Source organism: Adiantum capillus-veneris, chromosome 8 (assembly GCF_014529385.1).
Source record: "Adiantum capillus-veneris isolate H3 chromosome 8, ASM1452938v2, whole genome shotgun sequence".
In the NCBI taxonomy this organism is placed as follows: Eukaryota; Viridiplantae; Streptophyta; class Polypodiopsida; order Polypodiales; family Pteridaceae; genus Adiantum; species Adiantum capillus-veneris.
The window spans coordinates 148,814,812-148,840,697 of NC_140938.1; the positions used below are offsets into that span (position 1 = coordinate 148,814,812).

General features: G+C 47.4%; 1 protein-coding gene across 6 annotated transcripts in view; it reads right to left on the reverse strand.

Moving 5' to 3' along the window:
- Window positions 1-25,886, reverse strand: part of LOC147453154 (Pseudouridine synthase family protein) — a 185,314-nt gene that overhangs the window by 34,199 nt on the left and 125,229 nt on the right. For 5 of the 6 annotated variants that reach the window (XM_086518628.1, XM_086518630.1, XM_086518629.1 and 2 more), the window contains 2 exons: window positions 23,615-23,680; window positions 23,439-23,495 (listed from right to left, as the gene is read on the reverse strand). In XM_086518628.1, the coding sequence (XP_086374754.1) occupies window positions 23,439-23,495; window positions 23,615-23,680 (123 nt within the window). The remainder of the gene's footprint in view (window positions 1-23,438; window positions 23,496-23,614; window positions 23,681-25,886) is intronic. The other variant, XM_086518626.1, reaches the window with a different exon arrangement.

A 25,886-nucleotide genomic window follows, 5' to 3' on the forward strand; every position in this document is an offset into this window, starting at 1 on the left:
GCTATGTTCAAAGGGGAGTACTGCGGTCAAGCATTTGCTGAAAACGCCAAGGCAAGGGTGGTCTGTTGGCGATGGTGCAAAACGCTAGGTCTTGGGTGAGGGAAAACGCCAAGGATATCTCGGAGAGTCTTGCTGAGAGAGGGGGTAACCTGTCGGCGCCGAAGCCTGCTGTTCTCCTTGCTCATCTGCTTTTTGCGGCTAGCCTTGGTTTGCTTATATATTTTCTTACTCAAATTGCCCTACCTACTTTTGTTGGAAAGTCACTTAAATTAATAAGTGAAAAATGTCAAAAATAGGGAAAATAGGCTAAATGTTCCCCTGATGGAATCTGATGGATTCTGATGGGAATACTGATGATCGTGCTGTGTGCAACCAGAGGATATGCATCTATACTAAGTGATTGGCCATGCACGGTCTACGAATAGACTCACAAAAGTGCCAGATCACTTCTAATCTAGACCGACTGGACCGACAGAAACTCTGTTATGGTGTAGCTTGTCCACGGACACATAGGGTTGGATGTGTCACGTGACATCCCCTTTTTTTCAAAGTGAGGTACTGGTACCGAACTGTATGGCATCGAGGGAGATCGCCAATAGTATCCGGAATCCTAGAAGGGACTCTTCGCCGGCACACTCTGATGTGTGGGTCGTACGGTACTTCAACTTCATAAAGGTCTGCAACGCTTGCTTCTTTGGGCCGCGCCGAAAGCGACACAAAGTCTTCTGTGGCTCCTTCTGTGCTTCAACTTCGTCAAGAGTCGTGCTTCTTTCTTCTTCAAGAATCTCCATGGCTGAAAATTCATGAAACCATATCCAACACAAAACCATGAACATACCCATTCCATGTAAAGTGAATGGAAAAAATCTTGTCTTCATCAAAGACTGTGCATGCAATGTAGATGAACCAATAGACAGAGTGCCAAACTATTCACCACACACACGCAAACAATGAGATCGAATCTTTTTCTTTTGATCTAGAGCAATCAACTGTGGCAATTCACAACGGAAATGCCCATGCTTGGTGCTCACACTGTCATGTGCTCGTTCTACGAATGTGTCATGCCAAGGAAGAGACAGGAAAGGTGACTTCCTTGAATGCATACTTTTCAGCTTTTCATGAACAATCCGCATACATCCGTGCTTATTCATGAGTGAAACGTGCTCAACGTACAATATGTCATGCCTAGGAAAAGGGATCACATAACGAAGGTGACTAAAATACAAGAAACGATCACGAATGAAACACTCGAACAATGCGTGCATATCAATCATGCGAACACAATACTTCCTGTGATGGTTCTTTGGACCTAGGCTCGAGAGCCAAGATCGGTTCTTCTTGAATGATCAAATTGTCCTGTGGGGGTTCTTTGGACCTCGACTCGAAAGCCAAGATCGGTTCTTCGTGATTGATCAAATCTACAACGAGGTTAGCTTCGCTAGAAAAAGCATCCACTAACACATCATCCTTGTGAACAATCACATCGTCTTCAGGCAAATCATCATGCTTGTCAATGTCATCCAACTCATCATGCTCATCATCATCATCCAAATCATCATGCATATCATTATCATTCAATTCATCATGTTTCTCACAATCATGCAAATCCTGTGTGTCATGCTTGGGAGAAGAAGAGACTAAGAGAGTCTCCTTTTCCCGAGTCTCTTGCATCTGTGCCTGAGCTTGAGAAACGAGTCGCAAGAACTCTTTCATGTGTTGGTCGCTCTTTCCTTTGACGACGGCTGCAATTCTTTCTTGGTGTTTGTGCTCCATTTCTGCTTTTCTTTCTGCGTGTCTGCGTTCCATTTCTGTCATTCTTTCTGCATGTCTTGCTTCGCGTTGTAATTTCCTTTCCAAAAACATCTGGTCCAAAGCCTCCATAGGAGTTAGTGCAATCCTTGACATAGATGGGGAAGGGGGAGGGTCGGAAAAACCTCCTGGTGGGGAAAATTCTTCTTCGCCTCTCTCATGCTCACCACCTGTATGCGAAGTATCCATTCCGCTTCGGGTGATGACCACGCACTAGGCCTAGTCTTGGGTTCTTGGATTCTTAGGTTCTTGAGGGTCTTGAGATTCTTGAGGTTTCCTTTCACTTGCAAACCGTGTTTGAGAAGGATCTTCTCTTCACCCGAGTTCTACTCCTTTCCGTGGGTGCACCCCTTCGCGGCCTTGCGCTCACACCAAGGTTGCTTTTTCCCACCTCCCATCGATTGGCCGGCCGCTAAGCGCACGGTCCGCTCTCAATGAGTGAAAAGAGGCACAAGGGGAGGCTGGACAAGCCCTTCTTTCCTCGGATTCCTGCCACTCTTCAAAAACACGATTAGGAATCGACACGCCCAACAGGACTTGGGTTACATGCGACCTCAACAAGCAAAAAAAAATTATGAGGTTCTTGTGATTCTTTCCTAGAGTGATACACAACACTGCAAAACTCTGATACCAATGTTAGGTGCAGCGGAATGAATGTTGTTCTTTCTCAAGATGAGTGATCCATATTTGCTCAAGGTTCCTTTTAGTTCTTATGGAAGGGAGAGTCTTCCGTTCTTAATGGAGTGTGCTATGATCACGAACAAAGTGAGTGGACACTGTGTGTGCAAGTGTATGAGACTGAGCGATAGAGAGAAGAGAGATACGACACCAGAGACGTCGTAAAACCCTCCTCCAAAGGCCCCACTCTCGTTGGTGAGAGTGGTCTATGCTTGATTGCACAAATGGGTACAATGATGATGCATGGACTGATGCAACTCGAGGCTATGTCGGTGACGACGACGGGAATGGCGACACTGACCTAAGGGTTGAAATATGCAATCTTCTGACTGCTGTCCAAAAACGCTCAAGGCTGAAATCTGCTGCGAGTTGCAACGCTGATTTCGAGGCTGCTTTTATGCTGCTGATAAATGCTGCAGTAGCCTGATAAAAACGCTGATGTGCTGCTGTTTTTGAGGGCTGAAAACGCTGCCTATCTGATGCGATCTGATGCTGAAAACGCTGGGGTTTGGTGCTGCTGGTCAAGGCTGAAAACGCTAGGTAATTGCAGCCTTCTGATGATGATGAAAACGCTATGTTCAAAGGGGAGTACTGCGGTCAAGCATTTGCTGAAAACGCCAAGGCAAGGGTGGTCTGTTGGCGATGGTGCAAAACGCTAGGTCTTGGGTGAGGGAAAACGCCAAGGATATCTCGGAGAGTCTTGCTGAGAGAGGGGGTAACCTGTCGGCGCCGAAGCCTGCTGTTCTCCTTGCTCATCTGCTTTTTACGGCTAGCCTTGGTTTGCCTATATATTTTCTTACTCAAATTGCCCTACCTACTTTTGTTGGAAAGTCACTTAAATTAATAAGTGAAAAATGTCAAAAATAGGGAAAATAGGCTAAATGCACTGGAAAATTCTCTTGACAGAACTGATGGATTCAGATGGGAATACTGATGATCATGGTGTGTGCAACCAGAGGATATGCATCTATACTAAGTGATTGGGCATGCACGGTCTACGAATAGACTCACAAAAGTGCCAGATCACTTCTAATCTAGACTGACGGAAACCTTGTTATTGTGTAGCTTGTCCATGGACACATAGGGTTGGATGTGTCACGTGACATGAACCAGTAAGGTAAGTATTGAATTTTTGAATTTCTGTTTAATTTAATTTTTAGGTTCTCTTTTGAGAAAGGACTAGCCCAACTCACCATTGAGCAAGATATGGAATTTTTCATGTTTCTCCTCGGCAGTTCAGTTGGAACTCTACAGTTGAGGACAATTGTTTATAAGTGAGAGGGATGTTGCTAAATTGGCTTTATCTCACATAAAAATAATTCTAAATGAATTATTGGATTTATAAGTGAGAGGGTTTTCTCGCTTCGAACACCAAGCAAGAATAATTCTAAATGAATTACTGGAATTTAAGTGAGAGGATTTTTCTCACTGGAGACATCCGAGTACAACGAATTCCTAGTCTGTCATTCAGATTAATGACACGAGCACTGAGAACGGAAATATTTGTAAGGCTACCTGGAACAGGTACTTCTGATGCGTCACATTGGATAGGTGACACGGAGCATCGGAAGTATCCGATTATCCGAGAACGGAAATCTCTGATGCGTCATAGCATGGGTGACAGAGCATCGCGAAGGAGATTGTACCGTAAGTTCGGTAGGAAAGGACTGGGTGATAGGTATTCCTGATGCGTCACAAGGTGGGTGACGGGTGCATCAGAAAGGGGATATCCATAGTCAAGAGGAAATTCCGAACAGTGTTGGTATTGTGCACGAGGAAAAGCAAGCCCTTGAATGAAAATGGGTTCAAATGAAACTTTGAGGAAAAATGAATGCTTTCTGAGAAAGCGGGATTGCTTTCCGGGAAAGCAAATGCTTTCCCGCGAGGAAGTCTATGTCCGCATTGCAACTGTGCATGTGATTGCATCCAGGGACGCCTGGGAAGTGCTCTGAAAGCATTCTAACTTAAAAGGTTTTATTGAGTTTTTGGGCAGATTCAGACTACTTTTAAAATATGCCGGCCGCCCACTTAATAAGTGGGCAGCCATCTGATACATAAGGCAACAGATCAGCCAGTGTTTTCTCTCTCTCTTCTTCTGGCAGAACAACGCAAAAAAAAAAACAAAAAAAAGGGCCGCGATCTCTACGCAAGCAGCTATTCCTGCCGTGGCCACGAGCTATTAAAGCATAATAGGCCCTCACTTAGAGAGAGGATCACCTTCTGCAAGGAGGCGATGTTGCTGCAGAGTTCACCCGCAAAGAAGACGTTTGCCGGTGATGCCCATGACTGTCCCAAGTGTACCCGATGTCGCCGAGACCCAGTGCGCGAGTTCCCTCGCGAAGAAGTGCCTATGGAGCGTGTTTCCATCGTGACAAGCTGCTGTTTTTCTCTGTTTTCAGCCCATAAAAGTCATAGACGGGGCTGATTTAAGAGAAGGAACCCGCGAACACACCTCTTTTGTGTGTAGGATTGGAAGAGAGGATTTTCTATGTAGAGATCTCTTCTGGGGAATTGCTTTTCGAGAACCAAGTTGCGTTTCGAGCATCAATATTTTGAAGGTAACGATTTTCATGTTATGATCTTTGAGTATTTGATGCAGGTGTACTTCCTTTTCGTGAGGGAGTAGGAGCAGAGGAAGGCATGAGCCTCTGCAGGAGAAAAGCGCTCTGAGGAACTAGGGCCAAATCAGCCCAAGGCTTTCGTACTTGAGTTTGGGAAGTAGATCCACGGATCGGAGAGAGGTAGTCTCTCAAGTTGTGATCCGGAAGTTGGGATTCCCAAGTAAGGACTTGGTGTCCAGGAAAGCAAAGTTGTTCTGCAGGAAGAGGACTCTGGAAACAGAGTTGGAAATGAGAGTTGCAGGGATGTCATGCCCTGATTCTGCAAGGTGAGATCCACCTTGGTTCTCAAGAATTTGGAATAAGGAACAGAAGTTCCTTGGAATAGGGTTTTGCCCTAGGAATCGGAAGCTAAGGCTTTTGGGAACCATCAAGTCTTATTCTAGAATGAACGCGGTAATACGTTCGGTTCAAGTGCTTGTGTAGACTTCTCCTCAGTAATAAAGATACTATTACGAGGGGGGGGACCAGCCGATCTTTTGGTCCCCAGTACAGTGTCGAAATTCTCACTCAGTAATAAGTGATAAATCCTATTCATCCGAATGTATTTTATATTGTTATGCGCTCCCGTTTGTGACCTCCTAGTCAAACAGTGTATTGAAAGAAAGGGACACCTGGATGGTTGGCTGAGGCGAAAGGGTCCCTCCAAAACCACTGTCCACGATCCCATAGCACTCGTACCAATGAACAACTCTCCCAGGCCCACAGCTTCCAATGGCCAATCTCAAGAGCTGCTAGGTCAGAATCTATGACAAAAGTATTCCCACAGATGCCCACAACTCGGATCCTCTGAAAACAGCACTCTGCCACCTGTTGGGCCTCTACTGAAACTCGGTGTAAACAACCCTCACCCTGTAGCTCGAAAAACAGGGAGGGTACAGTCTCTGATCAAGGCCGAACTACGATGAGGACCTCCAGTCGCGTGAAGGCCCCCATCCATCTGGGCGCTGCTCACTCGAGAGATGTGAGCCACTCAGCTAGTACTGCCTCTGTGATGTCCTAACACATGCTCTGCACCCCTCACATGCATGTGGGTGGATGCGTTGAAGCTCCTCTAACAAGCCTGAGAACTGTAGTCTGTGTGCTGGATCCTCTGCCATGCGACCCCAGGAAACATGAGGCCTACTACCAACCAAGTGGCCTCTCTGAGTGCTAACCATGGGGTTCCAAACAAGGGGCTATCTCAAGCGCTCCTCCGTGCAAGTAGGCTCGTGCTGCTCCAGGCCTTTCCGCAGCTGCTCCTAGGAGCGGAGCAAACTCACAGCAAAAAGTCCTCCAGTCTCCTGCTCAAGCCAACTCTACGCATCTCTGTGAAAATCCATCTGGTCAAAGGTCTCCAAAGGCCTCCAGCCTGAGGCACTCCAGCACTAAGCCGCTGAAGCAAAAACTCCTTCAACCAGGGCTCTTCCCCTAGAAGCAATCCTCTGACAACAAACTTCCCAAATAGGGCTCTATTCTACTGTGTTGGGTCTATGATCCCCAACCCCCCCTGAGAACAAGGTAGAGTGATGACCTGCCATGCCACTTTGGCCCGGGCTATCTGAGTGTCGCGCCCTAGCCAAAGGAAATTCCTCATCAACCTCTCTACCTGGCTGATGCAGGAACTCGAAAAGATCCAACAAGGTGTGATGTACCACATAGTAGCAAACAACACGTGGTTGGCCACTACAACTCTGCCTACCAGAGAAAGTCATGCGGAGCTCCAAGGTAAGAGCTTCCTCCTGATGGACACGAAGAGAGGAGCAATTTGTTGCTCACGAGACAAGTCCAAGCCAACTTGACAACCCAAATATGGAACTGCAGTCCCTAGGGGAATCAATCTGAAACCCTCACCTGACAGTAGGAGCACTACTAACCGAGAAAGCCAATGTCTTTCTCCAGTTGATCAGTGCGCCTGATGCACAACAATAACTCTCAAGAGCTTGCTCACACCTGTGAGGGTTGGCCTCCTGGCCCTCCAAGTACAAAGCACACTCGTCTGCAAACTCAGCATCTAGTAGCTCCTCGCCCCGAATAGGGAGCCCTAAGACACGTAGACCAACCTGCTGTGTGAAACCAAAAATATGTTCATCGCCTCAGCATAGAACAGAAAGAAGAAGGGGGCAAGAGGGCAGCCCTGTCTAACCAAAACATGTGAGCATGAAATGATCACCTCTACCCTGCCAAAAGAACCTGACTGTGTGCCCATCTGTAAAGAGCTGACACAGCTCTGATCCAAGCATCTGAGAAGCCCATCCTGCATAGAGTGCTCTCCAAAAAGTCCGAGTCAACTCTATCGTAGGCCATGTCAAAATCGAGAAGAAGTATCACCAGATCCTCACCACGGAGGTGCGCGAAGGCAGATGCCACCCAAAAAGTAAAGATGTTGTCAAGGATACTACGCTCCTTGACAAAACCTGTGTGTGTCCCATGTATAATGCTCTCTAGCAATGGGCTGAATCCTCGAACTCAGAGCCTTGGCAAGAATTTTGTAGGCTGAGTTCAGGATAGTGATAGGCCGCCACTGTCAAATCTCATCCAAGGAGCCACCCTCCTTGGGAAAGAGGTAAAGCAGGCCCTCACTCATGCTGTCAGGCATCTCTCTTGTGTGTAGGATGTAGAAAAGCGCTGCAGAGAGCTAAGCCAAGCAAGTCCTAGTATTCTAAGAAAACGCTAGGAGTCAAACCATCCTCACCTAGACAACTACCACGGGGAAGTGCTCTGAGGGCTGAGTGGAGATCCTCTAGTCAAGCCTCTGGCGCATCTCCTTAGTCACACAAGACAAGGCATCTGTGCCCAAACCTGCTCTTTGCATGCATCCTGACGCTCTGACTGAGGCTTTGCTGACAACAGGTCACGGTAAAAGTCACTAGCAACTGCACGCATGTTCTCTGGCTCTGAAGCAACTGACTCGTCAGGCCTCCTCAATTGGCTGACCCAGGCATGCGCATGTCGGGGTCCCACTGTCTCAAAGAAAGCCCCTGTCACCCACCTGGGTCCACTGAGATGCTTGTTGATGGAAAGCAAACTCAGGGCGCCTCTCCTCTATGCTGGCGAGCCTACTGCAACTGCTTCTCCAACCAGAAACTGTCTGGATGCTGCTCCTGCATCATCTGCAAGGAGGCAAGCCCCGTCGGACACGCAGCTCTTCCCCTCTCGCTGCAGTCAGGGGGGGGGGGGGGGCATAGACTCTCGAAGAAATAGCCAACTAAGCTAAGCAAGTCCATAGGCCACTCAGTCAGCAGGAGAGTCCTGCATGTCTAAGCCCTCCGTCCAAAGAGCCACCACTCGCTCTCTGAGCGCAGAGTCCAGCAAGACCCTCTCAAAGATGCGTAGCATCGTGCTCCCCCTCCTCTGTCTATCTGTCACTGTGAGGATCACTGGTGCATGGTCCGAAAAAGAAGTCCCAACCAAAATGCAAACTGTCCCATCCAAGTCACAGAAGTGGTCACTAGAGTAGAAGCGATCTATCCGCGATAGATTCACTCCTCCCACTCTGCGGGCCGAACGAGAGAAGGCCACGCTGTCTGGAGGCCTCACAAAGCTAGAATGTTGGGACACATCTAAAACCCGCAGAGTCATACATAACCTCTCCCAAGCTGCCCGCTCAACTCCATACGCAGTAGTATGGCTACCTCCAATCCTGTCAGAGGGATCCTCCAACATGTTGAAGTCACCCCCAATGCACCATTGCTTTGCTTGCTGCAGAGACTCTACAATGTGAGACCAAAACTCTGCACGTGCACTCGCCACATTAGACGCATAGATGTTGAGGAAGCCTAAGAGGCAACCCTGAACCTCGATTGTGATCCACAGCGCCCTGCCAGGCAAAATAATCCCTCTGTCCACAATGGCCTGCTGCCAAGAGTCCACAATAGTCATACATACCCCTCCCTAGATGCCACCAGGTCCAAATGCAGCTGACTAAAATGTCTCATACCGCCCACCCCAAAGGTGACCACAGCGTCTAATGCGGCTCTCACACAGTTGATGCTCCTGTAGCATAAGAAGGTCAATCTCTCCTCCCACAAGGCATCGCTAAAGCTCCCGACACAGTCGGCCCCTTTGGCACTGAATCTCAGGCCCACCAGCAGCTAACCGTAGTAGTACGCATCCGAGCATTCCCGAGATAGGCGTCACTGCAAAGAGTGTCTAGCCCAAGCGCAAGAATAAGTTGAGTGCAAGGCAACCTCCTCTGTCGAGGAGTCCTCATGTATGTGTACATAGCATGGCGGGATTTGCGTGTCAGCAAAGAAGTCAACCACAATGTGTTTACATCTTGTTGAGTCTGGAGGTGTCACTGAAAACTTGGCCAACGGCCACAAAGTCTGAACCAAGTTTGTAACCCCTAGGTCTACCATGTGATGAGAGAACTCGAGGGCTTGTGCCTGCAACACTACAACATAAAGTCTAAAGTCCACTCAGGACCGCATAGGGAAAACGAGAAGCCAATCATTGAGTCGAGGGCCTCTATCATTCTAGCTACAAGGAACAATACATGAACTCTGAAGCAAACTGCCTCAAAGTCTGGTGAGGGCTCGCCGAGAAACCGTGTAAAGTCATAGGTAAAGAAATCCCAACAACAACGAATGTCGAAGCTCGTCAGTCCACAAGGAACTGCTACAAAGGGGGACGTCTGCACCAGAAGGGGGGTTCGCAAGAAAGGCTGGCCCTCTCTCCCCAAGCGACTCGTGGCAAAAGTGTTGCCAAAAGATCTCCTAGCAACCGAGGATGGTCCTACCCCCTAGGACGGCTACAGGGCAGGAGCGGGAGGAGATGTGGGAGCAGGGAGGCTGGTGGGAGAAAGAGGAGAGGGGGGGGCGAAGGGGAGCGGCAGAGGGAGGAGGGCGAGGTGGAGAGGCGGAGGGAGAAGGCCGGGGGGTTAGGGGCGGAGGGGAACTCGAGCGGGGGGAGGGGCTCTGAGAGGTGAGGCTGAGGTGGAGGGTGGAGCAAGGACCTCGTCCTGTTGAGGAGGGTCGAATCCGTTCCCTGTGGGAACCAACTTTTGCTGGACTGGAGCATGCGGACCATTCTGAGTGCTAGGCTGGCGTGGTGGCCCCTGTCGATGTCGACCACGAACCTGCTGTTAGCCCTCCTCCACTTGAGCCCCACGCTCGGAGGGTGGCTCTGCCTGCATACCCTGTGACTTTGTTTGCTGCTGCTGGCCAGCCATTAAAGGCTGGGGATGAGCCTGTGGTGCAGGTCGAGGTCTCCTCCATGGAGAGGACTTCACAAGATGGCCAATCTGACGACAAATAAAACACTAAATCGGGAGGCCCGAATACTCCATGCTCTAACGAAACCAACCTCCACTCACCCGAGGTAGTAGGATGACCTTCGGGAGAATGTGGGTGTCCCGAACCAGAACACGTATTGTGGGGATTCCGGCCGCCTTGGCAACTACAAAGGCTATCGTGCGAGGTGTCTCCAAGACAATCCTAATCGCTGAGCCTATCTTGGAAAGGAGCATAAGGTACTCCTCCGCAAGCCAGAGAAGCAGACTCAGATGGGCAGGTCTGCCTCCTCGACAAGAAAGTTGGTAGCTGGGTGGAAACCGTGGCGCCACTGTCGAAAGTGTGCTCGAACTGCTCGGATGGCTTAGGGGCTCATCGCAATGACCTTGGACGCCATCTCGGGAGTCTCAAACTCTATCTGGTAGTAGCCACGTTCGAGAAGTTGAACATCGAGGATCTTGCCCACCTCTGCGAGAAGGTGGGCCTGAAGGAGATCGCGCACCTCCCCTTTGCTGTTGGGTCTAGGGCCGAGAATCTTGCAGATAACAGGGGTGGCCGGAAGGCGCGCCACCTCTGCCTCAAGCTCGCTTTCTCTATTGGCAAGAGAGCAAGTCGGATGGTGGATTCTACGGGGTCGGGCGAGGGGGCTGCAGTGGAGTCCCTCTGTGGCGGAGCAGAATCCTCCATCTGTGTTCGCTGCTGCAAAGGCGAATGACGGGGAGTCGAAAGCCTCGGAGCGAACGAAGTGAGTCGGTGCCGGTGTGAACCAGCTCCGACATAGACACGAGGTGGGGGTGGAGGAATGCGGCCAGCGTGCAGGGGGCGGCGGGGGGAGGGGCGGTCAATTCAGGCAACGCACGCAAAGGGCTGGAAGCTCAGGGCAGCGTGGGGCTGAGGCGAGCATGGGAGCGCGAAGGGGAGTTGAAGGCGATGGCAAGAGCACGCGTGAGCAGCAGCAGCGAGCCAATCGGGCGTCTTGCATGTTGAGCTAGAATCATCCGAACCCTTTGCTGCAACCTCTATCGATGATGCAAGGCCCCCCGCATTCGTCCTCTCGTGTAGGGTGAGATCTAAGCTTTGCTGTGACAGTTTCTCTTTTGGCTGCGAGTGGCCGGTCTAAAGAAATTTGTAATTTGCCTCTGAGACTAGCTCTCTCTATCTCCTCAAGAGGCTCTCTCTATGTCTTTGCAGCTCGAGTAAAAACAATTCAAAACATCTCTGGTCCTCGTATCTCATGAATCTAGAAAGTGGTCCAAAACCCTCTCTGAATAGGCAATGAAAGCGGCAGCGTATCTCATAGTACACCGGGCACTGACAAATGTAGTGTAGCTTTGACTCTGGCTCCATATGGCATAAGCCGCATATCCTGGCCTTTGAGGACACTCCTTTGTATTTGTCAATCTCAACCTGAAGCTGATGTGAAGATGTGCGTATCTGGCCAATAGCACATCATATCCCATGAGATAAGTATGTATCCATGTATGTGGGCCTATTCACAAAGCCCTCCCCCATGAGTTGGAGAAGATGCTCTCTATAGAAAGCCATCTTTGTGCCCAACTCCTGTGTCAATTGTATCCATGGCCTCTTGGTATCTAGCCGAATTGAGTCCAATCTATCCGTGCTGAAACCATGTAGCTGAAACTCCAATGTCATTTGTCCATACCATCATGTTGTATCCCCCTACAGCGCTAGCTATCAGGAAGGATAAGGGCTAGCCGGGCATATCTGTCTCTTGGGAGGTCCCATGAGCTGTGCATAGAGGAGACTGATCTAGTAGGTGCCTCGAGCACAAGGGGAGAGGCAACTAGCTCTGCTCAAATAATTTCATGTGGTAATGAGGCCTTGGCTGTCATCATCCGCTAAATCATAGAAACCAAAGGCCTCTCCATACATCTCCATATATCTCCATCCATCAGTGTTACTGCATCTGCTATGGTGGTCCACTGACGGTCCCCATATTTGAACTCTTGGCTGTCATCATCCGGGAAATCATAGAAACCAAAGGCCTCTCCATACATCTCCATATATCTCCATTCATCAGTGTTACTGCATCTGCTATGGTGGTCCACTGACGGTCCCCATATTTGAACTCTTGGCTGTCATCATCCGCGAAATCATAGAAACCGAAGGCCTCTCCATACATCTCCATATATCTCCATCCATCAGTGTTATTGCATCTGCTATGGTGATCCACTGACGGTCCCCATATTTGAACTCTGTAAAGCATAGCGGAAGCCACCAGAGTGTCAAAAAGCGAGAGCTTTGTTCGAGGTTTCTGAAGCTGGACTTGCAAACACGTCCTCTCCGATCCTACAAAGGCTGCATAAGCTCTGGTTAGTCTAGTCTCTGTTGCTCTCCTCAATGAAAACACTAGCCCACTGAAGACTACCCCAAGGTAGGTGTATGCATATATATACTTCACTCTCTCATAACCCTAGGTAAATGCGAGTGCTAACCTTCTCACCCACTACGGTATGGTGTTAAACACCAGAACCTTGGTTTTTCAAAGGTTGACAGACAATCCACTATCGTGCACAAACGCATGTAAAGCATCCAAGAGACGCTGCATCCCCTTGGAGAGTCAAAAATCAGCACACTATTATTAGCATATAACATTAATGGGATCCATGTCCTTGCCGCTGTGCTCCTCTATCACCATTCCTCTCAAGTAGTCAGAAACCTCATTTCACATAATACCAAATAGCGTAGGAGATAGCGGGCAGCCTTGCTTCACCTCCATAGTGGAGTGAACCAGAGCACATATGTCCTCTAGAGTGCGTACATGCCTCACTATTGACCTATATTGTACCCCCATCTCCTGAATTCGTACATCAGTCTGGCTTTGGGCAGTGTGTCAAATGCTTTACAGAAATCCACATAGCTACAATAGATCCGCCTCTTATGTGACATGCCCTCCTCAATAAGGTAAGGAATATGAACAAGAGTGTTACATGGTGGCGGAGTTAAGTCATGAGAGTGTGGCATGCGAAGTCTGTGAAGGAGCGACTATTTATATGGAGATGCATCGTTGGGGTTCTCCCAATTGGCAATTTTTTGCGATCTAGAAGATTGGCCTCTTCGCGATGTGTTTGATGTGGTGCAGCCGTTGAGAACATTCCAATTTATTGTGGTCTTGTCCTCGTACGCTCCAGTTTGTGGATTGCATCTCTGCTGCTCTTCGCACACGTTTCCCTGGCATGCATTTCGGTAGATCTTTCTGGATCTTTGGAGTTACTTCGCCTTTGCTCGGCCGTATGCATACTTTTTTGGCTGGGTCAGATTCTGGGTGCTTTGGACGGTGTGGAGAGCACATAATTCCCTCATGTTTCAGCAGATTCAAGTGGAGTACGTTTCCTTCTTCAAGACATCACTCCGACAGTCTCTCCGAGTTGCCTATAACTTGGACGAGCTTCCCGTTAGCCATTTCGAGCTCTTCTTTGACTCATTTTTATTTCCTGTTTGTAGTATTTTTCATGGTTTTCCTCGTCTTGAGGTTTCTGAAAAAGGCCCGTAGGGCGGTAGGCGTTGGCTTTCACCCGAAATTCTTTACTTTAAACATACACACAGAGCACTTTGCAAAGAGAACCTGCGACGGGAGTTAACACTTGAATACACACACGGCTCGGAAGCTAGAATGCTCCGAGCAGACGCCGACAACCTGTAGGCCCAAAAATTGGCGCCCCTTTCGGTATTTCTTTATTCTTTAGGAGGGTAAATTACAAGGTAAGGTCCTGGGAATCCTTCACGTGTATCCACCTAGATACCATTTGATTTGGCCAAATTTCGACAGCATAACAACCCCAAAACTTGCGCGAAACCAATTCCCCTGTTAGAACTCGCTTGCACTGTCGTATACCCTCTGATTCCTGTCCAAAAACAGTAAATTCAGCACGCTGTATTTACTGGTTTTTGCCCTGTTTTCAGCCCCAAACAGTCCCCTAACTGTCCTTTGCCAGTGGGGCACGATTCCCAATGATCTTGGCGTCCGTATGGCTGAAAAACAGTCAAATTACAGCGCATACACAGCGCTGATTTTGCACCTGTACGGTGAGGTTATGACCCTCACCAATGCCTGCTTTGGAATAGCAGTTAGCTACCCCTGTTCCTGCTCAAGGAGGCTCTTGCCTCAGCACAAAAGCATGAACCCACACAACTGTACATCAGTCAAATGAGTAGCCCTCTTGTGGGGCATCACATAACTGCACGTAGAGGAGAGAGAGAGCAGTGTGTAGTGTGCAGGGCATCACTCCTAGCACCACACTGTACATGAGAGGGAAAGAAAGCACTCCATAGCTCTTAACCTGTGACAGGTTGCAAATAAGGCCTCTCCCAGCATAAAAATCAGCGCCCATTTTTCTGCAAGAGGAAAGTTCACCAAAATGTGACACTTGGCGCATTTTCAAGCATTTTCCCGTTTCGGGTTCGCCGCTTAAAAGTATCCTGACCGGTTGCCCAGTTGACTTCGCGGCAGAGTTATAAAATGTTTCCCTAGTCATACCGGAGGTAATGACGCGAACACATTTCACGGCCCAAAATAGAAGTTCCCTAAATTTTAGGAGATGCTTCCGTTGGGCTCCCACTGGTCTTCTGACCACCTATCCTCATTGGGACCGCATCCAAAAGTGCAATGTGGCCCAACTGTCGGATACTTTTTGTTGGAAGTCCCACCTTGACTTTACGCCTTAATTGAGTTCACTTCCTAGTATCCACCAACTTGCTAAGTGCGACGAGGGGACCTATATGATCTTGCTCTGAGCCTAGACATCCTCTTACCATACGAATTCCAGTGCCGACCACTTCCCGTCTGCAGGTGAATCTACCGTTCACATTGGCCATACAATGTCCGACCGTTTGCTACTTCAAAAAGAGGGTCTCAAAACAAATAAAATAAACCCCATTGGAAAGAAACCAACAACCAAGGTTAGCAGTTGCCACATCTCTGTGACATGGTTAATAACTGCCACGTCCTCGTGACATACCCCCCTCTTGAAATCGCAAACGTCCTCGATTGCATACCATAAATACACGCCACTGATGATCTTGTGCTATTAACACTCTTTTATCATCGCATGTATCTGCAAGAAAGGTCGTAACATACATAGATACAAATGACTTAATGAGGCCTTCATACTTTTGCCATTTCCATCTATGGCACTGAATTTATATGTTACATTTGATGTACTAGCTCTATCATAACCCCTCCTTTGCACACGTTGGGTTGGGGCATAAGTAGGCTGTAACCCAAAGGCTTCAAGGTAAAGCTGCAATACATTTGGTGACTCTGAGAGTTCATGCTCTTTCATCCACTTTGCATCCATAGGCGGATAGTTCTTGAACTTCACCAAATAGCGTCTTGCAACTTGTCCCTTAACTTTTCTGTCCTTATGTGCCAAAACTTGCTCAGGTACCAGGATCTCATCAAGTTCCTCAACTTCTGGCTGATCCTCAACTGGCATATCTTCTGGCACATCACCCACGAAGGGTCTTAGAAGACTCACGTGAAACGCATTATGAATCTTCCACGCATCAGGCAATTTCAGTCTGTAAGCCACATCGCTGATCTTGTCAAGCACTTGAAAAGGCCCATAGTATCGCATGCTCAGCTTAGGAAACAGCCGTTCCTTGCCCTTCATCTTCTTTAACCTTGCCTTTTCGAATCTTAAGAGAACCCAATCACCAGGTGATAGTAGCAATTCATGACGGTGACGATCAGCAGCCTTTTTCTGTTTTGCCTGAGTCTTCTCCAAGGCAACTTTAATCTTCTTATACATCTCATCCATGTTCTCAACATATCGATCTGCCTCAAAGATCCTGTCCTTGGTGTGCAAAATGGGAGGAACCTTTTTGCCGCCTTCAACAATCTCAAAAGGTGCTTTGCCAGTAGACGAATGCACCGTATTATTGTACGCATACTCAAGCATAGGCAAATACTGTTCCCACTTGCCCTTATTATCTGACACATAGCATTTCAGCAGATCTAAGACAGTAGAATTGGCCTCTTCTGACTGTCCATCAGTTTGTGGATGAAACGAAGACGAGAACTTGAGCGTAGTACCCATGTTCTCAAACAATCCTCTCCAGAACAAACTGGTCATGCGAGGATCACGATCACTGATAATCGATTGTGGCATACAATGGTACTTAAACACATTGTACATGAACAAGCGTGCCATCTGATCAGATTTTATCTTCTTCCTGATAGGGATAAAATGGGCCTGCTTACTGAACCTGCAGATAATGGTCCATACACCATCATTCCCTGTTGGCGTCCTTGGAAGATCAAAGATAAAGTCCATAGCAATGCTTTCCCATGGCTTATCCGGAATCGGCAGTGGTTGTAACAACCCTGGTGCCTTTTGCCTGTCAAACTTGACCTTTTGGCAAACTATGCATGCTCGCACAAAGGCATCCACATCTCTCCTCAAGGTAGGCCAATAGAAGAATGTCTCTACCGCCTTAACTGTCGCATCAATGCCACGATGCCCTGCATACGGTGGGACATGACTCTCTTCCATGACCTTATGTCGCAGTGGCCTAGTGACACAAAGTCTGCCATGCATCATCATAAAACCATCTCTGAGGAGGTAGTGCTCGTGATGTTGCCCCTCTTGTAACTGTTCAAAGATCCTTGCAAAATCTTCATCAGCAGTATATTGTTCCTTCATGTCATCTAACTCGTGATGATAAGGAATTGACACAGCTGAAATTTGTGGCTTTCTTGATAACGCATCAGCCACAACATTCTTCTTGCCTTCCACATGCATAATCTGGAAGTGGAACATGGAAAGAATGTTTGCCCATCGCATATGCTTTTCGGATAACTTTGACTGTGTCAAGAAGTATCGCAAGGTCTGATGATCTGTTTGGACAACAAAATCAGCACCTAAGAGGTAGTGCTTCCAGCTAGAAAGCGCATGAATCACGGCCAAGAGCTCTTTCTCATAGACTTGCATAGTCCTCTCTGGCCCTTGCAAAATTCGGCTTTCATAGGCTACTACCCATCCATCTTGCATTAGCACTGCTTCGATGCTACTGCCACACGCGTCACACTGGACCACAAATGACTTCCTGAGATCTGGCAGAACAATAACTGGATCTGAAGTCAACTTTTCCTTTAAGAGACTAAAAGCTGAAATCTCTTTTTGGGTCCATCTGAAAGTGACCTCTTTCTTTTGCAATCCGTGAAGAGGCGATGCTATCTCTGCAAAATTTCTGATAAACCTTCTATAGTAGGAACACAATCCCAAGAAGCTTCTGACATCGTGCACAGTCTTCAAGTCTGGCCATGTCTTGATAGCTTCGACCTTTGCGGGATCCATTCTAACACCATCCTTTGAGACTATGTGGCCCAGAAAGTGGATCTCTTCGAGGAAGAATTCACTTTTCTTAGGATTGACAAGTAACCTGTGACTGCGCAGCTCTTCGAACACAATGGTCAAGTGACGCCTATGCTCCTCTTCATTCTTCGAATACACAATCATGTCATCGAAGAATGTTCCAACAAACTGTTGATGCGAGCGGAAAATCCGGTCCATCATTCTATTGAACGTGGCAGGAGCATTTGTTAGCCCAAACGGCATCACTAGAAACTCATAAAGACCAAATGTCGTTCTAAACGCAGTCTTGTGCACATCCTCTGGGCTTATACGAATCTGATGGTACCCACTCTTCAGGTCTATCCTGCTGAAAATTGCAGCACCCTCTAAACGATCGAGAATATCATCAATGCGAGGAATAGGAAACCTATTCTTGATGGTATTCTTATTCAACGCACGGTAATCAATACACATGCGCCATGAGCCATCCTTCTTCTGCACTAGGAGCACTGGGGAGCAAAAGGGTGAAGAACTAGGCTGAATCAGCCCCTTCTCTAATAACTCCTCAACCTGGCCCATAATCTCTTTCTGCTGCGCCGTACTAACCCTGTAGGGGGGTCTATTTGGTGGGCTACACCCTGGCACCAAATCTATCCGATGGTCCTCAGGTCTCTCTGGCGGCAATTGCGACGGTAATGAATCAGAAAAACAGTCATTAAACTTTTGCAAAAATGCTGACCTTTCTTTATCTAACACAGATAAATTTGACTGATCCCTATCTGAGACATCACGTGCAAAAATCAAGTACACAGAAAGATGATTCTTTATTACAGAAGTGATAGCAGAAGCAGATACAATAGGGACTGACTCTCCTTTAAGCTTTACATCCAAGATGTGAGTTTTGCCCCTATGCTGTACAGTGATCTTTTTGTTGTAGGCATCCAAGACTCCATGCACTCGGAACATCCACGGGATCCCCAACAAGGCGTCACAACCTTCCAGCGGCATGATGTAGAACTCTTCAGTGTCCACATACGACTGAATATGCAGACGCAGTTTTCCAATGATGGGAGTAACACACTCTGAGTGGCCAGGACATGCCAACCCTGCCTCTGCTGTGTACCCCATCTCTTCAGCTTTGATGCCGAGCTTCATAGCTAACTCTAGTGAGATAAAGTTGGCTTTGGCACCTGGATCAAAGAAGATGAGTGCCGTCTGATCTCTAACTTTACCCCATGCCCTGCATAACTCACTGGCATCTGTGCTGGGCCTGTCACCCACCATGTCTGGCACTAAACCTGCCGTGGGTTTTGGCTTCTTGCCTTTCTGGTCTTCTTTATCCTCTGAGTCAGCTGGCCTTTTCCTTTGTGGACAATTGATAGAAATATGACCAGGTTGCTCGCATATAAAGCATTTGTTCTCAGCCATTAGGACCTTCTTTTCCTCGAGCGACTTGCGCAGAAAAGGCTTCCTTTTTTGTTTCTTTGCCTGCGCTCCAGAAGTCCCAGCTGAATCCTTGTCCTTGGTGGCCTTTTCTGACCCCTGTGACGCATCAGGAGCCGTCTTCACAAAGGGCTTCTTCGCTGAATTTTTCTTTTGCTGCCCTCCTTTATCACTGCTCGGAAATCCACTGTCCTCTCCTTTCAACAGGGCAAGACCAGTGTTCGCAACTTCCATAAGCTGAGTAAGGGTAGCCACTCTATTCTTTGTACAGTAATCGCGAAGCCCTTTAGGCAACCCACAACAATACTTCTCTATCTGCTCTGTCAATAGCACAAATCTGTAGGAGGTCACTGAGAGTAATGCTTTACAAAACCTCCTATTGTACTCCAGCAAGCTCTTGCACGAAGCTGCCGTAAGCTGGTGCCAATCTGTCAAGACATCGGCTTCAAATTCATTTGATAGCCAAGCAGATGCAAACATTTGCTTGAAGTAAACCCAAGTGGCGGGTGCCTGTCCTTGCATTAACAATGTCGTCCACCATGTAAGCGCATTGTCCTTTAAGAAAGTGGCAGCTTTCCTGACCTTCGAGGCCTCTGTAAAATTCCCTCCCGCATAAGCTGTATCAAACTGGTGGAGGAAAGTGAGTGCCTTGGTCTTGTCCTCGAAACCACTGAAGGTACTGAACTTTACCGCTGCACCACCTTCTTTGTAAGCCTTCGGCTTCTCTAGTGCCCCCAAGTTGTCATACGGAATGGTCTGCAACATGGGCACTGTACTAGGCATGATCGGCACATGTTGGCCATTCACATTTTGCGTCAGAGGTGCGATATCTGGCTGCTGTCCAGAAAAACCAGCCATGCCAAAATGACCCTGTGGCACCCCAAACTGGCCCTGGTTGCCGTGGAAACCTTGCTGCATGCCGATAGTACCATACATGGGGTTTGGCATGATGCCTTGCATACCCCCGAACACTGTTCCTGGCATGTACGGCTGACTTCCAGACGCATAACCAGCCATACTTTGGAACACTGATCCACCCCCGAAATACCCAGGATGTACCGTGGGTGGTGGAAAAACTGAGTGCATAGCCTGGTATCCAGCTCCCTGTCCATTCAAGACAACATGCTGGCTTTGAAAGGTGGCGGGCTGAACTGGCATAACCTGTGGAATAGGCGTTCTAGCCACCTGTTCAAGCACGGGAGGAACCTGCTTTGGAGCCCCCGACTCCGCAACATGCGAGTGTTCCCTTTCCTCCTGCGCCTTATGAAGTACCTGGGCTTGAGCTTCAACAAGCTCCGTACGCGGCGTAGGTTGCCTATTTCGTTGTTGCACTGGTGGCGCTTGCAAGAATTCCATAAACCTCGGATTCTACACCTGCTGCGAAAAGACATTCACCGCGGCAACTAACTGAGTCTTAAATGCATCATCCTCAAGTTGCCCTGTCATAAAGCCCTGTACTACTGGAGGGACATTCACGTTGACAGTAGGTACAGACTGACGTGGTCGTGAGCTCTCGCCAATCTCAAAAACCATAGGAATCTCCTGCCTGTCCTTTGGAGAGGAACCCTCTTCCATAATTCCCTTCCCCTTGTCGGCAATAGTGTAATCCCCGCGTTCTTGCACTGTGTCTTTACCCTGAACAATCCAGGCTCATTCTTTGAGGAAAAAGTGATTGATATCCCGGCAATGGAACCATGAAACCGGCCCGTAGGGCGGTAGGCGTTGGCTTTCACCCGAAATTCTTTACTTTAAACACACACACAGAGCACTTTGCAAAGAGAACCTGCGACGGGAGTTAACACTTGAATACACACACGGCTCGGAAGCTGGAATGCTCCGAGCAGATGCCGACAACCTGTAGGCCCCAAAATTGGCGCCCCTTTCGGTATTTCTTTATTCTTTAGGAGGGTAAATTACAAGGTAAGGTCCTGGGAATCCTTCACATGTATCCACCTAGATACCATTTGATTTGGCCAAATTTCGGCAGCATAACAGCTCCAAAACTTGCGCGAAACCAATTCCCCTGCTGGAACTCGCTTGCACTGTCGTATACCCTCTGATTCCTGTCCAAAAACAGTAAATTCAGCACGCTGTATTTACTGGTTTTTGCCCTGTTTTCAGCCCCAAACAGTCCCCTAACTGTCCTTTGCCAGTGGGGCACGATTCCCAATGATCCTGGCGTCCGTATGGCTGAAAAACAGTCAAATTACAGCGCATACACAGCGCTGATTTTGCACCTGTACGGTGAGGTTATGACCCTCACCAGTGCCTGCTTTGGAGTAGCAGTTAGCTACCCCTGTTCCTTAGCTACCCCTGTTCCTGCTCAAGGAGGCTCTTGCCTCAGCACAAAAGCATGAACCCACACAACTGTACATCAGTCAAATGAGTAGCCCTCTTGTGGGGCATCACATAACTGCACGTAGAGGAGAGAGAGAGCAGTGTGTAGTGTGCAGGGCATCACTCCTAGCACCACACTGTACATGAGAGGGAAAGAAAGCACTCCATAGCTCTTAACCTGTGACAGGTTGCAAATGAGGCCTCTCCCAGCATAAAAATCAGCGCCCATTTTTCTGCAAGAGGAAAGTTCACCAAAATGTGACACTTGGCGCATTTTCAAGCATTTTCCCGTTTCGGGTTCGCCGCTTAAAAATATCCTGACCGGTTGCCCAGTTGACTTCGCGGCAGAGTTATAAAATGTTCCCCTAGTCATACCGGAGGTAATGACGCGAACACATTTCACGGCCCAAAATAGCAGTTCCCTAAATTTTAGGAGGTGCTTCCGTTGGGCTCCCACTGGTCTTCTGACCACCTATCCTCATTGGGACCGCATCCAAAAGTGCAATGTGGCCCAACTGTCGGATACTTTTTGTTGGAAGTCCCACCTTGACTTTACGCCTTAATTGAGTTCACTTCCTAGTATCCACCAACTTGCTAAGTGCGACGGGGGGACCTATATGATCTTGCTCTGAGCCTAGACATCCTCTTACCATACGAATTCCAGTGCCGACCACTTCCCGTCTGCGGGTGAATCTACCGTTCACATTGGCCATACAATGTCCGACCGTTTGCTACTTCAAAAAGAGGGTCTCAAAACAAATAAAATAAACCCCATTGGAAAGAAACCAACAACCAAAGTTAGCAGTTGCCACATCTCTGTGACATGGTTAATAACTGCCACGTCCTCGTGACAGTTTCCCATTGGTAATTCAATTTGACATTTTTTTTTAAAAGTGTATACACACACACACACACACACACACACAGATATATATATACATATATATATATATATATATATATATATATATATATATATATATATATAGATATATATATACGTCAAATGAACCCTCTATAGAACATATCCCATGCTCCAACAGATCCTCATCACATGTAGCACGCAGATTGGCCATATTTCTTTCACACCTTTCAAGTATTGTTGAGCCTCAACCTCATAAAACTCAGTGTGCTTTACAAAGATAACATTCACCTCTCTCTCCAAGTCATCATCATAATTGTTCCACTCATTAGTTGGAGTAAGAGGCTACATATCGACTTGTACCCCCTGTGAACAAGAGCCTATAAAGCACATCTCATCCATGAAATCACAAGCATAAGAAGCACATATTGAAGTATCAACATCAGAATTTTGTATGTTGGTAGAACAAGTGTTCCCCCCATTTGGATCTTTGAAAATTTCTTTGAGGCACAACATCCTCAGCAGAAGAATAGCCTTCGTCATCCTCAATCAGATCATCCTTACTTTCTTTGCAACTTCCTTGATCCATGGCAGGATGTGCTTTGCATAACCAAGTCACCAAAAGAATTACATGCATCACAAGAAGCATTCAAATCCAATGAACAACCACGTGAAATTGAGTTCACATGAACATCTTTTATGGACATACCACCTTCCCGCATAGAGCATTATGCAACAATAAAGATAGCTTCTAGATACTGGCAGGTTCTGGAATGACCTGAAGTCTAGTTGCTACATGTCCGGCACTACCAACTTGACACATTTTCCAGCCTGGCATGAGCTTTTCTAGAACATAGTAAAGACAAAGCACTGGCAATTCAAAGACTTATATTTCTGTATCTGTCCTTCTGCATAATCATCACTCCTACCTATAGTACCCCGCAAACCTGGCTTGCTAATGCAAGCATTGTCCTCGACAAACAAGCTTCCCATCAATAAAGTGACTTTTTAACACCATTGAGAAGGCTTTTATTTTGTGCAAGGGGGTCTCATGAGTCACTGTACCCAGCTTCACAAAGAGCTTCTAACATTAGAAACAGTGTTTCAAGTGCAAATGTTAAAAACCCTTAAAATGTGCTAGCGTATTGATAGTCCAAATTACCTTGACCATACTTCTTCCTTCTCTAGCATCATACACTACTGAAGCATTCAATGTTACCTAGGTAAAATAAACCACCTCTTATTAGATCCAAAGGCATCTCTCTGAATGCATTTATGAACTCACCCCAACCAAAAGCCCATACCTCCCGAGTAGTAATAAGTACACAAATCCCATACCTCCTCAGCAGGGAAAACGCCTTTCACCTTGGCAATATAGGACTTGCTTATTTTCCCACCTTCAATCTGCAAAAATTCAAATTCAGTCCAAGATAAAAAGAGAAAAGTCAATCATGGAATGAAAAGTCCAATTATAAGAAAAAGGAGAAGAGTGCATTGGTGTTTCTTAGAGGCCATTGTGACCTATGAGACCGAAACAGGACATACTGTCACAAATCACTGATGTGTCAATCAACTGAAGAACGGAGGCGACTTGCAAATCCCGGCCAAGGGGCCTAAACCCTAGAAGAAGCAAAAGAAGCATTGCGTGAGGAACTGATGACAAGGCACAGCTGTACGGAATCCCGGATTTCACGTTGGCATGCTGACCTAGCAACTGCAAGGATTTCCGTGATTTCCGTTGATAGTGCTGACATGGCAGTTGTACGGATTTCCGCGTTTTACGCTAATGACGTGGCCACTATAAGGATTTCCACAAAACGCGCTGGCAGCTTTTGACACTTTTTGATCTGTTGCTTTTGAGTTTAAAGCTTTTCATGTAAACCGCTTTTAATGGCCAAGGGCCTTTAAATATGAGGCTAGGGCTCATTCTCTAACACACTTCTGGGAGAAGGTGCAAAGCATGGAGTACCGGCTTGTACTCTGTTGATGCAATATAAAGAAATACCGAAAGGGGCACCAAGGTTTGGGGCCAATTGTCACAAACTCATGACGTGGTAGGCCCTCGGATACACACATACAGCCTCTGCAGCAGCCCGTGAAACGCGCTGGGCAGATAACGCGGCAGATTGTGGAAATCGCGTCGACAGGCCGACGTGGCAAGCTGTACGGATCTCCGCCTTTTCGGTTGACGTGGCAGTGTACGGACGCTCGTAAATTACATTGGCCAGCTTTTGAGCATTATGCTTTAATTTTGAGAAGCTTTTGAGATGAGAAGATTTTGAGCTTAAGATTTTTGGGCTCTGCTTTTGGGGCATCCCTTGTAAGAATAAATACGCCCAAGGGCATCACGACGCAGAGTCTCACAGTGAGCACCCGCGAGCTCATTACACTTTGCTCAAAGGTTAATATAAGAATAAATAAGGGGCGCCAATCTTTGGGCCAATACCTCTTGGCACGGAAATACGCCGGGCCGTGTCGACTTTATTGTCGGAGCATCCGATCCTTTTGCAGCACACGCAAACTTTTGTGAAAGAATCTTCGTGTCCGGACCCCAGACTTATTAGCGTCTCCCACTCTTCATACATCACGCATCGGGCGTGCTCCCGTCTACATCGCTCTGTCCTACAGGGCATAAAGCCATAAAGAGTCCCAGATTACACATGGGTTCTCGTGAAGAATCTGACAGAGATGACACCTCTCAATGGAAAGCCAAAGAAAAGTTGAAATCCGGCGCGGAAACTAAAGAAAAGAATGAAGATTTGGGCGCAAAAAAAATTGATGGACAAGTTTACCGGAATGGAGTACAAACGTAAACTGCAGATTGGCATATGTGTGAACAAATTGATTAAGTACTCCAGGGACCCGAGATTGGCGAGACACCTAAAGAATTACCCGATTGATGAGATTTACTAAAGATGGCATGTAGCCATTGCTTCTCCTCTCAAGTAGGGAGGAAAGCCGAAAGAACAGACGAGTGCAGAAAAGCGGAACCTGTACACGTAGAAAGAGATGGACCAGAACTCAAAGGACCACCATAAGATAAACTTGAGAGTTAGAGAGCAGCAACTGAGTGCGGAAGAAAAGGAAAGATGAAGGCAAAACTTGTACCACATTGAGTGGGGCCCGAACCGAATCAGACGAACGAAAGTTTGCTGCCCTTGGGGCAAAGTGAAAGATCAAGAAGCCCTCATTTTTCTTTGATGGAGGAGCTAAGGCCAACTTCTTAAATTGGCGGCTTGACTTGGAATTACGTCTGACACGCTCAGGCCACAAGCTGAGGCAGTTCTAGCAGCACCCGGACAGGATGTTGCCATTACACAAATCATTGGCAAACTTCATTTGCAATGTCAAGGGTATTTAAGGCACGATGACTTCTACGTAATGCCCTTGGAAGGTTGAGACTTCCTCCTAGAAATCCCTTGGTACCACAAGAACAACGCCGTGGTTGACTATCGGGCTGAGAAAGCGACTTTGACAAATGAAGGCCAAAGAAATTGTACTTGATGAAATTCAGTTTCTTTACTCGATTTTTCTTGAGAGAATTGAATGATGAATGAAGGTCGAATATGTTTGACCTCGAGAAGAAACGACAAGATTTTTCTACAATAGA